The sequence below is a fragment of the Pelodiscus sinensis genome, chromosome 1 (assembly GCF_049634645.1).
Source record: "Pelodiscus sinensis isolate JC-2024 chromosome 1, ASM4963464v1, whole genome shotgun sequence".
Classification (NCBI taxonomy): Eukaryota; Metazoa; Chordata; order Testudines; family Trionychidae; genus Pelodiscus; species Pelodiscus sinensis.
Genome location: NC_134711.1, coordinates 114,394,632 through 114,412,247, shown reverse-complemented (window position 1 = coordinate 114,412,247; position 17,616 = coordinate 114,394,632). Strand labels below are relative to the sequence as shown.

Sequence of the window (17,616 nt, the reverse complement as noted above, 5' to 3'; positions counted from 1 at the left end):
AGTCAATTAACTGATATTTAACATCCTTACCCTAAACCATATGGGATCCACCTCATGAAGCTGCTGAGCAAGCAAGCCAATCCCATTCCACCTGACCCCAGAATAGCCTCTTGCTGAAGGAGCACTTCTCCCTGGCACTGCTGGGATCAGCCGGCCCAGGGCTGCTCACCCTGGAAGAGGGGGAGAATCCACCGGTTTCTCCTCTCTCTCCTAGCTACCAGGGAGGAAGGAGAGGGCGAGTCGCAAGGCTGAGGGGCAACAGGAAGAAAACTTTTCCTCCAGGATGAAGAATGACATGCTCACATTGTTGTCCCGCAGGAAATCTTTTTTAATTAAATTAAATTAATTAATTAGTGTGTGTGTGTGTATGTATATATATATAGAGAGAGAGAGAGAGAGAGAGAGAGAGGGAGAGATACCCTCTTTGTAGAAACACAGCTCGAATCTGTCCAAAAGATCTATAGTGACTTTAAGGGACTTACTTTTAAATAGATTTCTGGGCCTTTATAAGATTTTTTTTTTTTTTCAAATATCAGACCATTCTTAATTTCAGCAGAAGTTAAACTTCTGTTAAAAGCAACCTTTTCTCCAAAATTCATCTTGTGCTTGTTTGTTTGTTTCTTTAAGGTGAATGAACGTAATCTAAACTCTTCTTATTGCTTAAACTCCCCTCTCTCTCAAAAACTGGATTTTTCCCCCCATTTTATCACGGAAATCCCAGTGATATCTTGTCTGATCGTCACTGAAAAACCTTTGGGGATCTCAAAGTAGGTTTGCTGTAATCTTTATCATTTTAGCTTAACAGGATCTCTGAGGATTATAAGTGCCAACTCTGTAGGTTCTCCAAGACTTGAACACCTACAGGAGGTGGGGAAAGAAATAGTGGTTGCTCAGCACCAATGTTCCCTCCAAATTTCTCCATGATCAGAATAAATTTTGTTATGTGCACTGAGGCATATGCTAATGTGAATCACCAGTAGAAGCACATGCTGCTGGCTGGGGGCACTCTGCTAATCAGCTAAGCAGTAACTGAATCTCTCAAGTGGTCATGCAAGCACTCACTTCAACATTACTCAGCACTCAGGGGAGGATCAGCTATGGCTTAGGAAGCCACATCAACTGTTTCCAGGTGCTGCAGCCAATCAGCTCTTTGGTGCCAAGCCCCCTATCACCTGGCCAGACGTCAGTTCAGCTGTTCCCCCAGCACATAGATGGTTGCAGTTTCTAGTCCAGTTCTGACTGTAGGCAGGTTAGCCTTTTTCCAGGGCAGAGGAAGCCAGGCAAGGACAAAGCCAGCTTCAGGGGGCTGGGGCTGAACGGAGGGCAGACCAGCAGCTTCTCAGCTGACTGCAGGGGGCTGAAGCTAAGGAGCAGACAGCCTGGGCAAGCCAGCAGCTTCTTGGCTGGCCACAGGGGGCAAAATCCTTATTTCCTCTAACGTGAAAACCTTTGAATCTTTTCCATCCAGGTGCACACATTTATTCTGCAGAGGCATGTGCAAATGTGCACAACCAATAGAAACAAAAACCTAGCTGTGGGCACTCTGCTAATCAGCTGGACAGCATCTGAATCTTTCCTGAGTGGCTATATAAGTACTCAGGCACTGTTTCCTGTAAGCTGAGATCCATTCTGAACCTTCTAAGCCAACTCAATAGTTTATGCACTTGCTCACTGTTCATCCCCACAGGCACTCTGGATTATAGTTTAACTCCTTGGGAACTACATGACATTAAAGCGAAGAACACAAATTATTTTTCAAAGCCTCAAACACACACACACACACACACACACACACACACACACACACACCCCACCCCCCAGAGGCTACGTCTACATTGGCATGATCTTGTGCAATAACTCTTTTGCGGAAGAGATCTTGTGCAAAAACTCTTCCAGAAGAGAGCATCTACACTGCCATGTGCTTTTGCACAAGAGATGTGCTTTTGCACAAGAGCAAGAGGCCAGTGTAGACACTCTCTTGCGCAAGAAATCTCTGATGGCCATTTTTACCATAGGGCTTTCTTGTGCAAAAAATTCATGTTGCCTGTCTACACTGGCCTCTTGCGCAAGAACAGTTGCACAAGAGGGCTTATTCCTGAGCAGGAGCATCATAGTTCTTGCGCAAGAAGCACTGATTTCTTACATTAGAATGTCAGCGTACTTGCGCAAGAACTCGCGACCAGTGTAGACAGGCAGCAGCGTAGACACAGCCAGACAGCATAAGAGCTAGAATTAGGCAAAACAAAGCTTCTGAATACAGTCCCCATTTGACTGGTCTCACCCCTGCAGTACATCTTCGGGTGTGGTTCAAATCCTTAAGGAAACGAGGTCCCTTCTGTCTCCCTTCTTCCTGCTGAGACTTCCAGATCTGGCAATGACATGGCTCCTCTTGCTTAAAGGGAGTATCATGTTTAGAAATAGTGACAATTTTTCTTGGTCCTGTCCTTCTCCTGGGATTTTCCATTCTGCAACTCTGTATGGGATTTCTGGCAAAGAGTGCTCAGAAGTCAAGAGATCTCCCTCTAACTCCAGAGTAGAACTAATCAATGTGGGTGACTTGTTGGTGGCCACAGTTCAGTCGCTTGACATAGCCTAGTTTCTCCTACAAAAATGCAACTTAAATCTATTCTGAAAGTTACAGAAAAACTAGGATGGTTAGATATCAGTTCTCAGTAATTGTGTAGCTGCAACAATTTTTAGTGGTTATATGATTAGTAAAATCCTCCCCAGGGGCGGCACTGGCAGCCAGTGCACTCCCAGGGAGCCCCCATCACCGTACCCTGCTGCCTCTGTATCAGAGGAAGCAGGGCAGGGTGGTAGGCAGAGCCGGTCCGTGAGGGGAGCCAGTTTAAGTTGGCTCCCCGCACAGACTAACTTGAAGACCAGCTCCTGCTTGCCACCCCACGCTGCTGCCTTTGATACAGAGGCAGCAGAGAAGGGCAGCAGCCCGTCTGGGGCAGGGGACAAGCTCCCTGTGGACAGAGGCTACTCTGCCATGCCAATGATACAGAGGCAGCAAGGCAAAGTGGGAAAGGGCAGGCAACTCTGTGGAAGCTGTCTCCCACCTCCCCTCACTTGCTGTCTCTGATACAGAGGCAGCGGGGGACAGAGGGAAATGCGTGTAGTTGTCTGGATTAACCAATAAGCCCAGGCTTATCGGTTAATCATTTAATACGTTAGCGTCCCTAAGATAATACTGGAAAACAGTGCAATTCATATTTGGATACAGACATGTTCCCCCCACTGTCAAAATGCATGATCTTTGAGTTTCATTAAAACATTGCTTTTTAGAATGTATTAGTGTTCAGACTATTTCATACCATACTAAGTAACTGAATTATGTACGAATAAAAATACAAGATCTATTAATGTTATAGGATCACACTTTGTGTTATGGCCATAATGGAAATATGAAACCACACACTAGACAAAGTACAGCTCGCCAAGCTTTGCCGACTGAAAGGGGCTATGGCTGGTGGGAGACAGAGGAACGGGGCCTCGGCAGAAGGAATAGGGCCAAGACATGGCACCTGTTGGGAAAACCAAGGCCTTGTCTACAGTTGCAAGTTCTGTCTCCAAAAAAAGCTTTTTGGTGACAAAACCCAGAGAGCATTCACACTGATATGCAACAGAAATTGCAACAAATGCTCATTTTTGGTGACAAAAAAACTTCCAGCTCTGCACAAGACTCTTGTCTCTTCCCTTGCCATTACTATGGACAATCATGTAGTGTGTACTACAGTAGGTTCTCTCTCTAGTTCTCTCCAGCATTGTGAGAAACATGCTGGTTAGCCATGCTGGCCAGCACTTTGAACTCTACTGGTCTTCAGTTAAGTAAACAGATAGCCCCTCCCACCTGCAAATCCCAGGAGCTTTAAGTTTCCTGACATCTGGCTCATTGTGTATAGGTGTTGCTTGCTCACTGTGTAATGGCCCTTGAGGCATCTTCTCAAGGAACCAGGGGTGGGTATGCTCAGAACATTCTCCTGCTAGAAGCAATGCAGAGCTTTTAGATTTTAATCAGAACTAGGGGGCTGTGCCCCCTGCTCGCTGCACTCACCAACCCCCCCTCTCACGGACAGTAGGCAACCCCAGCTCTCCCCCCTTACTACCAGGCAAGGCTGGGTTTTTCTCTCCTTCTCCCTTCCCCCGCCAGCCAGCCAGGGCCCCTCCTTCTACCCCTCCAGCCAACCTGGGGCCCTTCTCTACCAACTACCCTAGCCACACCCCCTTTCCTCATACTGTGCTCCTGGAACCAATATGGCACAGAGTTTGGCTGCATACAGAGCAAGACATCCACCACTTGCATGCAGAAGTTCATCCCAGCTTTCCCTGTTAACCTTCAAAGGGATATGCCAGCCGAGTACTCTGAGTCTGTGGACAAGTGTAGGATTATTACAAATTGTTTCCATGTGCAGCTGCTGCACAAGCCCAGAATACTTTTTTGGGGAAGCCATGCCCAATACTTATTCCCTCCTTTACCCCCACATTTAAAATTCACTGTGATCAAAGGGTCTGGAGAGATTTGTTTGCATCTAGATCAAGAAAAGTGACAAGTTTTGTTCACAGATATGTACGTTAGTGAAATGTTACAATCTTTATCATAAATGGTACAATCACTCCATTGTTAATGGTTACTTTTCCAGACCAAATCTTGAGATGTCATGCACATTCACCAAAGGACAGACTCCATCAACTAAGAAAAAAGAAGTCACAGAAGACGAGGGAGGATCTGGTCAAGGATGTATAGCATCACTCAACACTTCAAGCAAAGAAAAGAGCAAAAAAAAAAAAAAAAAAAAAAAAGCTACAGAGATCAAAGTGTTACGTTAATTGCATAGCTTATTTTGAAATTGGGAGCATCTACACAGCACTTCTGTCAAAATAGAGTGCTCTTCCTCCAACGTCCCTTACTCCTCGTACAATGAGGGTTACAGGAGTCAGAATAAGAAGTCCTCCAGCATGACAGTATTTCAACATTATTGCCAAATAACTGCCTGATATGTAGAAGTAGACTAAGTTATTTCGAATTAACACTAGTTATTTTGAAATAATGTTGCTGCGTAGATGTACCCTTAAAATGCAGAGTTGCAGCAGGGGCAGCCCAGACCCAGAGTGAGCCGAAACTGAGCCAGGCTTGCGCCGGGTCCAGCAGCTCCTGTCCGCAGCAGCTGGTGCTAGCAGTGAACAGAGGCTGCTCCAGCATCAGCCCCTGGTAGCAGCACAGGGCAGGGGCAGGCAGCACCGCAGGAGACTGTGATAGGGGGAACCAATTTTTAAACTGGCTCCCCTCAGCACTGGCTCCTGCTCCCTCCCACCTTGCTGCCTCTGATACAGCAAGAGGGAAGGAGGGGGGAAATGAGTGCAGTTGACTTGACTAATCCACTACTCCCTTACATCCTTAGTGCACACTGCTAAAACTAAATTTTAAACTTTGTTTCCAGACATGTACTTACTAATGCAAGCTACATTAAATCTTAAAGGAACAAGGTTTAAAATTAATTCTACTCTGGTTTAACTAAATTTTTAAGACGACACACACCCCATTACTTGAATCACTCCACATACATGTTTAGACAAAGTCAAAATAGTGAAGGCAAACTAACCAGTTATAACCATCACAGGTCCAGCTGAAGCACAGACAGTCTTCAATTGAAATTATAACAGTGGCAACAGAAACCAATTCACTGTTTTGTGAGTCTGCAGCCACACTAGTCCACCACCACTAAAATTCTGACTCATCTTATGTTTTCTTTGAAGTCTATGAAAACACAGGCTTTTGTCTACACTAGAAAATTAGTTCTGCATAAGTACACTCAGGAGTGTGAAATATCCACACCTTTGACCAGCACAGTTAAGCCAATGTAAGTCCCCATATAGGCAGTGTTAGGTCCAAAACAAGCATTCTTCAGTCAACCCAGCTGCCACCTCTCATGGAGGCAGTATCTATGGCAACAGGAGAATCCTTCCCAATGGCATAGGTAGTGCTTACAGCAGTGGTCCCCAACCTTTGGAGGTTGCCGGGCTCCAGGGGGCATGGCCGTTCGCCCACCAGGTGCCAGGGGGCGGGGCCCCCCATAGCCGCGTGCCCAGGGGCGGGGCCACCTCCAAGAGCCAGAGCTCCCCCCCAAGCGCCCGGGGCCGGAGCTCCCCCCCAAGCGCCACGCGCCCGGGGCCGGAGCTCCCCCCCAAGCGCCATGCGCCCGGGGCCGGCACCTCCTCCAAGCGCCACGCGCCCAGAGCGTGGGCGGCCAATTCGCGGCGCTCCTGGGTCCGGCGCTCACCGTGCGCCATGCGCCCAGGGCCGGCTCCGGCACCATGCGTGCGCCACGTGCCCGGGGCCAGGCCATCCCCGAGCACGTGGCGGGTGCACACGAATGCCCCCGCGGGCACCGTGTTGGGGACCACTGGCTTACAGTGTAGCGCTACAGCAGCACAGTTATGCATTTTAAGTCTGTATAAGCCCTCAGTCCTTTCCTACACTAGGATTTAACCAGTGGAATTGCTCCACAACCACAACTCCCAGCAAAACCCATGCAGCGTACCATCTGTGAATTACTACACTTGATGTGCACTTCTATATAGAGTTGCTAACTTTCTAATAGCATGAAACTGAACATGCAAGCCCTGCCCCTTCTGAGGTCATGCCCCTGTCCTGCCCCTCCCCCAAGGCCCACTCCATTACCCTTTGCTTGGTGGGGCTCTCTCACTTTCGCAGGGCTGGGACTTGGAGTGGGCTGTAGGTAGGATAAAGGCTCCAGGCTGGGGGTGCAGGCTCTGGGATGATGAAGAGGATTCCTGGTTTGGGGTGTAGCAATGGGGTAGGAAGCTGGGGCACAGGCTTATGTCAGACAACTTCCAGTGAGTGGTGCAGTGAGGCTAAGGCAGTCTCCCTGCCTGTCCTGGGTCGGGGCTGTGCCCCAGAGGTGGCCAAGTGATCTGATGCCTATGGTGAGGGAGAAAGGTTTTAGGAGGCACCATGCACAGCTCTCATCCACAGTCGCTGCCCCCCAGCTCCCACTGGCTGGCTCCCATCCAACAGAAGTGCAGAGCTGGTGCTCAGGAAGGGGCAGTGCATGGAGACCCGTGGCTTTCCCTCCTGCAACCTCGGAGTCAAACTAGGCAGCTTCCCAGGTACAGCACCATGCTAGGTGAGGAGTAGCCTGCCTTAGCCCTGAAGCACCACCGAACAGACTTTCAACAGCCAGGTCACTGGTGCAGACTGGAGCAGCTATGGCCCATTTTTGACCAGATGTTCCAGTTGAAAACTGGGTACCTTGTCATCCTACTTCTGTAGCTTAACAAAACTTTAACACCCTTGCACAATGCCCAATATCAACTCTTAACACATCTAATACTGAAGTCAAACACTAGGATAAAAAAAATAGTTCTTGCAGAAAATCTGAAATCTTTGCAAGAGTTCTCAGATTTTAAAAGTAAATCCAAGCAAGTTTTATTCTCCCTCTAAATTACATTGATAATATTTGGATGAATTAAAGGTCATGTAAAATAAGTTAGCAGTCTCAGCCCAAAATCTCATATACAGGTATCTGGATTTCTCAGCAAGGGAAGACTAACACCACAAAGTATCCAAACTAGTTTAAATGTCTCAGCAGCACAAAATCAAGAATGAATTGAGACAGACATCCCTTGCATTCCTAAAAGCAGGCCTTCCAAAACAAAGTAAGGTTGAGGCATATTGACAGAAGACAGTTATCAGTAGGAGTATTATAGTATCTAAGCTTGCAATGCCACTACCTATTCTAAAACATTTCACTTTCCAGCACTGAGAATCAGCTCCTCAAAGATATACAACTAGCTCTAGAGAAAACGTTGCTTCCTTCTACTCCCAACTTTACTGACATTACCATGGCATTCATTTCCATACTTTAAACTCATTTATTCAACTTTCTCCATACTAGCTTAATGTTAATTTATTAGAACATACCATATATGATTGTATTTACCTAACAAGTGAGAACTGAAAAGCAATGAAATTGGATGCATTAATTCTACAAAAAATTGTTACATGTTGAAAGGGTTGTTTTCCAGAGAGAAGCAGACAATTTCTGAAAAGCTTGGGTCTCTAACTAGGAAGCAGAGCTGATGGCATACATCTCTAATTTACAACTGATGAATAAATATAAAGACAATCATTTTAACAATGATTCAACATACTTGTAGAATGCCATAGTAGTTCTAAATTAAAATATACAAACTGATAAATGAAGTAGACTAGTGAACAAATACTTAGAGATGGGGAAATTGTATTGTTTTTAAGTTTGCAATGACCTTTGGCCACTGACATTCCACAGTAAAAAGAGACAGCATTCACCTATACAATGGCATTTAGTTTCAGTATTGGATTTCTTCTAATCCAAATTGCAAGATAGTTCAAAGTCCTACTCCTAACTCATTAAATAAATCTTATTACAAACCTTCAGACAGAACCTCATTATGCAGCGCAAACAATATTCTATTTACCTATCAGTGCCTTAAGAGTATTCTCTAACTTTAAAATTAGCACAGACTCAAAACCAAGCAAAAAAACTAAGACAAACATAGAATAATGACAAACTTTACTTTGTGATAATGAAAATATGCATCCCAACAAATAAGTCCTTAAATAAATCACGTTTCAATAAAGCATTTAACTGATTTGCTCAATGCATATTTTCTATAATATCTCAATTTGGTTACCCAGCACATGCAAAAAAAATATTCTGTCAGCATATTTAAAATCCTTTGTCAAGAGCTACAATTGAGTTTCCCATCACAGAAATAATATTTTCACCTGTTTTTTTCTTGGAATGCAGAGAATAACTATAGCATACCATAGAAAACAATGTACGTGAGTGAACAGCTAACAAACACAGTTCCACTAACTTCCTTCTATTTCCTGTTTAAATATAACCTGTACAAGTGAAGATGATCCCAACCTTTAGGAACAAATTGTCTTTTTACCATATTATTTAGACAAATCAGATAAGCCACTAGATTCTATTTTCTACTATTGCTATTGTTAACTATTCATTAAGATTAGTTCATTTTAGCATACCAAAACAATAATCTATTCAAATAAAATGTTCACCTCACACTAGAATCTTGTCCACACTAGCTTCTCCTTTCCCCACCTCATGATCCATGATTTTCCACCAACTGTGGAAGCACAAACATAGCTTGGGTTCAGGCACCCACTTTATAATATATCCAGACATGCAGTATGCAAGTTAGACAAGACTAGTTAAGGTACCTTGTCTACTCTAGCTAACACTAGTGGAGCTGAATGGCAGGAAATTTTAGGAGAAAAAGCCTGAGTAAACAGCCTCATAACCTGCATTTACAAATGACACACACAAGTCATGAACATCACTTGTTCATCTCTTACACTTAAGTATAGATTGATACGCTATTATGTGCTTGACATGTTACAGAAATATTGCAGTAAAGCATATGTTTTCAAAGACACAGAATATTAAGTAATTTGGCATTGAAAGTACTATCAGCAATTCATACTTTGGGTAACATTTCTAACAAACATCCTGTGCCATGAGAGCCATAAGTTTGAACATCTGCAAAACATGCTTCTTACTAGGAACAGCATGGTTCTTAATTAGCAGGTTCTTGACTCAATTCACAGCAATTTTAAGCATCCCATTTATCTTATTTTCTACCTAAAGTCCTATGAATGCAGTATAGTAAGGTGTAGCCTTTACAAAGAACATTTTAATCATTACAATCAAGCTGCTTGAAACTACAAATTATAGTTCATCAACAGCTAGGCCTTCAGATACACCTTGGTACAGATTACAATTTCAAGTTTCAGAAATGTATGGTTGTATATTTGGTACTACAATCAAAATTAGTCCTCTCGAAATCACTTAAAAAACGTTCATACAGTAAGTCAAATTGGTACAGCATTCACATGTAGGGATGTAAGAGTTTAACCAGTTAACAAGATAAGCGGATACTTATTGGTTCCTGTTACCAGTTAAACTCTGCTAGCACATGGACCAGGAGCCCTCCAGCTAAAAGACGATTTCTCAGTTAAAAGAATATTACAGAAAACAACCATTCACAGGACACTTCCCTGCAACAATGACTTTAAAAATGACATGGTTTCTTCCACCTAAGCATTAATGTAGTAAAGAACTCTGAACAGTTTAAGGATCAATTCATTCTACTCTACTATATATATCAGATCTACTCACAAAAAAAAACCCACACATCCCATTAATCAAAGACAGACAGATGAAGACTTAATGTGAACAAACTGTGCTCAAGTTACAATGACATGTTTAAGCACACAAAGGTAAATGTAGAGGTTATCTTTCGTAGAATTTCTGAAAAAATGTCAGAAAAGAAAAATCAGATTAAAATAAAACTAAAGGTTTAGTTGTATAAAAGCGGAATTCCTAGAAATGTGTTTGGTGGCCAGAATTCCGGTCTCAGTTAGATATACAAATTTTTAAAAAACCACTATCCTGAAAACGTTATATACATACACTTATGTACACAAACTCAGACTATATATTGAATTTTCCAGTGATTTCTTGCCAGAGGTGTGTACACTATCACAGGATCTCAGTTTCCATCTGCACCTCAAGCACTCATAAGATATCTAGACATGAAGTTCAAGAAACAACAGAGCTAACAATATAAAACAAAATTGATGTGTTATAGTATACTTGCATACTCCTTTTGAAGGTATTACATTACCATTGCATTTAATTCAGGATTAAATTCATTTACTAAAAACAATACACAGCCACACACATAAAATTTCAAATATTAGAATCTTGATAATCTATAATTCAACTCACTTTATGTAGTATCTTGCACCTTCAAAAGTATATGCTTCTTCCCAACCTGTGGGTAAGTCTAGAAAACAAGAAGTGATACATCAATAGACTAGACTAGCACAGAGTTAGAGCAACATGCATACTTGGGCAATATGTATTTTAACAGTTTGAATTGAGTTTCTCTATGTAGAATAAAGTTTTTATACAGCCAAAACAGCTGGTGGAATTAAACTATTCCATGTACTGTGCATTAAATAAATTGTGAAACGCAAATTAGATTTAGCATTTTCAGAAATAGTAATTCAGGTAAGGAGCCAGAAGAGTTCCTTTCTCTTTAAGCAATAAATAAGAACAATTGCAGGCCTAATCTTAGAAAGTATTAGTTTCAAATAACATGATATGGTAAAGATTTAAACAAATCAATTTACAAACTTCTGCATTAAGTATAAGTCACACGCATCCTAATACATATGGGTATGTCTACACTACCCTCCTAGTTCGAACTAGGGGGGGTAATGTAGTCATACAGAGTTGCAAATGAAGCCCGGGATTTGAATTTCCTGGGCTTCATTTGCATAAAGCCGACCAGCACCATTTTTAAATGCCGGCTAGTTCGGACTGCGTGCCGCGTGGTGTACAGCTAGTTCAGATAAGAAAGCCTAATCCGAACTAGCTAGTTCGTGCCGCGTGTAGCCGCGCGGCACGCAGTCCGAACCAGCCGGCATTTAAAAATGGCGCCGGCCGGCTTTATGTAAATGAAGCCTGGAAATTCAAATCCCGGGCTTCATTTGCAACTCCGTATGACTACATTACCCCCCCTAGTTCGAACTAGGGGGGTAGCGTAGACATACCCTCTGATATCCTCTTAAAATACATCACAGAAAATATTTTTTATATTGACATAAATATATTACTCAACACTGTCTAAGCAGCACAAACTTTCTTGCAGCATTTACAACTCTGTTCAACACTGCAGAAAAATATATTCACCTCACATCTAGCAGGTGATTTCCTCCGGCTCCCTTCCCTCCTCCCCTTAATTATCAGTTTCCTAAGCAAAGTAACTCAACAAGGCAGGGGAGAGACCCATTTAGAGAAATAAAATATCCATAGAATAAACTGAAGGTTAGATTTTTAAAGATATTAGGCACTTGAAAGTACCATTACTTGCCTGCATCCTTAGTTGCCTAAATACCTTTTAATATCCAGCCCCAAACTTGTAAGACTTAAAGGCTACTTACACATGCTTTGGGTTTTTAAAAATTGATTTTCAAAGACAGGACAAAGCTGTCCAAGCTTGCATGTCCATTTTCTTTATCCCTCCAATCGTCTTTTTCCCTTCACAAAATATCACAAACTCCTCTAGAAAAAAAATCTAGAGTCTTTTGGCAAAAGCATGGGAAGATATATGGGCCCACAGAATTCCTCTCCAATGTAAGTAGGAATGGACATTTCATGAAGAGAAAGAACAAGTCTCCTAGAACTGGTGATCTCACCAAGTAGATACTATCCTAGATCTCAAGGGATGTACACTCTGAAGATTATTCCCTGTTAAATGTGAGAAATACTTGAAGGACTGTATTGGATTTATTTACAAATATGTATGTAGACAGGTTATTTCATCACAATCCCTCCTTAGGGCAGAGACTTCAATTTAGGTTACAAAACAAAATGAGACAAAATGAGTTAGTTACAAAAGTCTGCCTATAGACGGGAAATGAATGAACACATGCACTAGGGATAAGGGATCTAGGCAGAGGACTGCCCCAGCCCAGGGCTCCCAGCCCCCACCAAACAGCCCCTGTCCACTGCTGGCTGGGCTTCCGGGGACAGAGGTTGCTCCAGATGCATTAGATGAGAGTACCGTCTGTCCATGACCAGCCCCCTGTGGCAGATGAGGAGTTGCTCCCACCCCCACTGGTTACCTGTTAACCAGAACCGATAAGCATTACCCATTAAAGGCGATGCTTAGCCATTAGTGGGTTAAGCTTTCACATCCCTAATGTGCACATGAAAGAATACAGAGATAGGTTTGTTTTTAAATGATTCCACACAAAGTATTTCACACTAACGTTAAAGAGAAAATTTTAAGTTTTACCTGCCAGAAACTCTTATTACACCAATACCTGAATACTTCATAACAAAACTGGTTCCTCTTGAAGAGGATAATGGCAAACAAAAAGGTAGAAATAAAAATCCAGCATTTAAGTGATTAGGATAAAACATCAGTGAATGAGAGCCATTAACAGCAATTTAACAAGGAATTCATGGGTGACAAGCAGCAATGTCCAAAAAGTAAAGGTAACATATTCATATGCCACTTTACTCTCCCAGCTAACATGAATGCTAATTACACAGGGAAGAGCATGCAACCAATAGTTCTGCTTCCTGCATTTCAAAGTCTCATGGTTATAATTCACAGCTACTCACTGCAGATAAAATTGCAAGGAGATTTCAAATCAGGAACCCACTCCCTTAAGTGTTTTCAACTCACAGGAAAAAGGAAAGGGGAGAGAACATAATAAATGTCCCCTCTCTTTCCTCCCCCAAATAATCCTGGGTGATATTTTAAAATGAAAGGACATCTTGAATGCTAACATGGAAGAGGAGTACTCCGATAACTTACTCAGTTACCGATTCTCCTCGGTCACTCTCCTCCACAGTTTAAACGAATGGAAACAACTGCATGTATACACACACACAACCTCCCAATGGCATTTGCAGCCTGCGTGCAGTTCCAGCAGTGAGAGTTTGGCTCTGGGTCTCCAGAATGTCTGCTGAAAATCCTCCTCCTCCAGCACCTCCTTCCTGCTGCTGTTTCTCCCCAGAGGAACAAACAGCAGCCGCAAAAAGGAGCTTGAATCCACCCCTCCGCCTCCCCCAAATTACTCCTCGTGCTTCAGCCTCTTTTCCTCCTACCCATGCCACCTCTCTGTCACTTAGAAACAACGCACACGCTCGCCGCCTAGATTGGAAAGGGGGAAGGAGGGAGGGAGGTTTCTAGATCACTGTACTTGGTGGGCTCTCCATAGGCATTTCTAATACACCTATCACACTGCTACCTAGGTGCCACGGTCTGAACGGTGTTCTGGGGAGGAAGCAGAGCTGCTGGGAGGGGGGGACGGTGAGCGGGGGGGTAGAGGCTACAGCGCGTTGGGGCTCCGAGGCAGGGGGAGGATGAGAGGATCAGGGGGCGCAAGAGGCTGGGGGCAGAGTAAAGGAGGGAGGGGCCGGGGATGACTAGGGGAGAAGGCTGGTCGGGGGCCGGGTGAGTTGGGGGGGACGCTCCCCTGGCGGTCGCCGTTACCTGTGCTGCGGCGGTGCCCGGTGATCACGGCCTCTCCGGTGTGCGGGTGCAGCCAGGTCGTGCTCTTCGCCTCCTCGCTGCGTGGGGGGGGGGGGGGGGGGACACAGAGACACCGGGTCAGTCAGCGCCAGCGGCCAGCCCCGCCAACGCCCCGCGCCCTGCCCGGCCCGGCACTCACTTGATGAAGAAGAGGCGGCCGCCCTGGCTGATCCCGTAGCTCCAGCTGCCGGGCAGCGAGTGCAGCCGCTCCGCGCTCAGCTCCGCCATGGCCCAGCCGCCGCCGCCACCAGCGCAGCCGGGGAGGGGGGGGGGCGAGAGGGACGGTGCGCGGCCACGAGCGCGGGCGCGCCCCCGCCGCCGCCAACACCTATGGGGGGGGGGGAGGGAGAGGAAACCGCACCAACCGCCCGGCCCGGCCCGGCCCCGCCCCTGCCGCCGCGGGGACGCGCCCGGCTCGCGAGAGCGCGCCGCCTGCCGCCGCCGTGGCTGCGCCCTGGAGCGGGCTGGGTCCGCGCCCGGCAGGGGGCCTGATGAGGGAGGGGCCCGGCGCCGCTGAAGTGTTTACAGCTTTCTCCGCGTGCCCCGGCCGCGCCGCCCTGCGCGCGCGCACGCGCGAGCAAAGTGCAAGGCAGGTGCTGGCCTCGCTCAGCCTCACCTGTGTTGGGAATGAGCCCGGCGCGAGTGCAGCCCCCGCGGGGCGCTCAAGGCGCAGCTAGCCTGGCAGCAACTTCGCACGCGCCCCCTCGCTCCATCTTCTAAGAAAGAGGGGGAGAGCCGCGTGCATGCTGCAGGAATAACTTCTGGGGCGCTCATTCCTGCACGGCGCCATGAGTACCACAAAATTATCCCTGCAGGAAACTTAACAGGGCTGGCCTTCCCTTCAGTGGACACACGCTTTTGTTTGATGGAGATAAGATTTCCTGGATTCTCCCCCTTTCCTGCTGAAAAGTGTGTAAGCCCCTAACTTGTGTAGAACTTGGAGAATTAGAGGAGTGGTGTTGTTTAACATGAGGTGCATTGGAAAGATAAGGTGGACAGGAAGATTAGGCCCAGAATCTGGGCCTAAGGTGTTAGTAGTAATTTGGGTAACAAAGACTCTGTTCTTGAAAAACAAATGGAGGCACATACCTAGATTTACTCATGTGAATAACCCCAGGGCAGTATGTATATTTATGCTCATCTGCATACACTCTTGCAGTTGAAGCGGAGGAAGCATAGACAATTAATGAAAATACTGAAGAGAAACTCCTCATGATGGAGCTTTGTTTTTTAAAATAAGTCAGCAGGTCCTGATTTGTTTATGAAGGGTACATGGAAATATCTTAAATCCTTATATCTAGGAGTGATTTGGAAATTAACAGCCTTAATCTGTTCCTTCCTGAGCAGCTTTTGACAGACAAAGCAGGTTTTCTAAATGCAGTTCTGAGAGGACTTCGTTTTGACCAGCCACGCATTGTAGTCGAAGTGTTAGGACAGAGTTGAGCTACTACAACCAAGTTTTAAAACTTTTCTTGAATGTTTTGTAACATGGACAGGGTTTTTCTGACAATGAAGAATGAAAACCTATGAGCAGGTCATAATTTATGTCCCTGTAAAGTGTATTTTGATTCTTTTAAGACAAGTAAAAGAATCCTCCCTTCCTGTTCAGACTCAGACTTACAGATTTTCAGGTCAAAAAGGAACATTGTGATAGTCTAGGCTGATCTCTTGCACATTGCAAGCCACAGAAGTTGAACCTCACCCTCCCAAATCCTGTAATAACCTCTGGCTGAGTTACTGAAATCTTCAAACAACTAGCCAATTAGCTCACCATAAGACGGGATTTTTCAGGTCTCTCCTCCACGTTGGTCCTCTCTCCTGAGCCTCCGGTCTCTCTCTCTCTCTCTCTCTCAGCTCTCCTCTGCCTTCTGCCTCTCTCTCTCCGTCTCTCTCTTTCTCTTCTCCCCCTTTCTCTTCTCCCCCTCCTGCCTCTCACTCTCCCTTTCTCTTCTCCTCCTCCTTCTGCCTCTCACTCTCTCTCTTCGCTCTCCTCTATCTCCGTTGGGGATGCACGCTCATCTAGGCCCCACTCCCTGGGCGTGTACGTCACCGCCACGCACACCACCGTACTGCATATGGAGCACGGACCCCAAACAGCCGCTTGCACCTGCACGGCGGCCCGGCTGAGCAGCACAGAAGTCGGCCGAGAGCCATGGCGGGAGGCAACAGCACCACCCAGAGGGAACAGCCAGTGTTTCAGAGTCACAGACACTGGGCTACTATATATATGATGATTTCAAGCCTTCAAGTTAGAAGAGAATTCACCATTTACATTAGTTGAAACCTGCAAGTGACCAGCACAGAGGAAGGGGGAAAAAGAACAAAAAAAAACCCCTCTTAGGGTCTTTGCTCATCTGACTTGGTGGAAAATTCCTTCCCCACCCCAACTATGGCAAGTTACTGCCATTGGAAGAAAGGTGAGTACTCCCCTTCTCCTCAGTTCTAGAGGACTACTCTACACTGCCCTCTCTTGTGCGAGAGAATATGCAAATGAGGTGAAGCAGTGAATATTGCCATGCCTCATTTGCATACTTAATGAGTCACCATTTTTGCGCAAGGAGCTTTTGCACAAAAACGCCCTCGTGCGCAAGAGCCGTTCTGCTACTTTTTTTCAGGAAGAAAAGCCCTTTGCACAAAAACGGCAGCTCATTAAGTATGCAAATGAGGCACCGCAATATTCAACGCTTTGCATCCTTTGCATATTTTCTTGCAAAAGACAGGGCAGTGTAAACGTAGCCAAGGAATTCTGTTGCCATTCTAGTTACTCATAGCACTGCATCTTTAAATGGCAGCATTTGAAAATAACACTATTTTATTTCATATTCATTCTCCCATGCCAAAATGATTGACAACTGTTTCACAGATATATGCTATATAAACGATACCATCAAAAAGTTAAAAATAGCCAAAAACAAAGAAGAAAGTATGCATTTTCAAATTATATTTGAGAAAAGATGGTGAGCTGATGTAGAAAACAGATACAGGATGAATATTCCACAAAGCAGGAGCTGAAGAAGGACTCGTTCTGTGTTGTGAGACTGCATGAAAGGACAAAAGTAGTAAATGATCAGGGAGCAGAGGAGACAGACACACTCAGTGTGTGAGGCTGGATTGTCATACAGGGTTTTGTTTTATTTTATTTAAAAAAAAACCCATAATGATGGATAGCACATATACAGGGAAGCTGACAACCTCGTTGGGCCCTCAAGCACAGTGAGTGGAGGGGCCTGGCTCCGCACTCCCAAAAGGAGCAGGCCTTGGGCAGAAGGGGCAGAGATAAGGGAGCCCCTCAAAGCCACTAGGAGCGCACGGTACGACATTCCAGTGGGGCCCAGGGCTCCAGGTGCCACTGCAGCAGTGATCAGAAGCCCCGAACCCTTTTGAATCACTGCATTCCAAGACTGTTGCCCTCTTTGCCCCCCTCTTCCCATCAGCAGGCTTGTACACCTATTATTAAGTCCACATGTT

At 45.2% G+C, this 17,616-nt stretch overlaps 1 protein-coding gene across 12 annotated transcripts in view; it reads right to left on the bottom strand.

Annotated features, from left to right (window-relative positions):
- The window catches only part of PLEKHA5 (pleckstrin homology domain containing A5), a 241,995-nt gene extending 227,358 nt beyond the window's left edge, over positions 1–14,637 (bottom strand). For 2 of the 12 annotated variants that reach the window (XM_075897773.1, XM_075897805.1), the window contains exons 1-3: positions 14,288–14,479; positions 14,110–14,186; positions 10,824–10,881 (exon numbers count right to left, since the gene is read on the bottom strand). In XM_075897773.1, coding sequence (XP_075753888.1) covers positions 10,824–10,881; positions 14,110–14,186; positions 14,288–14,376 — 224 coding nt within the window. In that variant the 5' untranslated portion in view covers positions 14,377–14,479. Of the gene's footprint in view, positions 1–6,372; positions 10,344–10,823; positions 10,882–14,109; positions 14,187–14,287 lie in introns of those variants that run through there. The other 10 variants (XM_075897795.1, XM_075897789.1, XM_075897801.1 and 7 more) reach the window with 10 other exon arrangements.
- Positions 14,638–17,616: the final 2,979 nt, after the last annotated feature.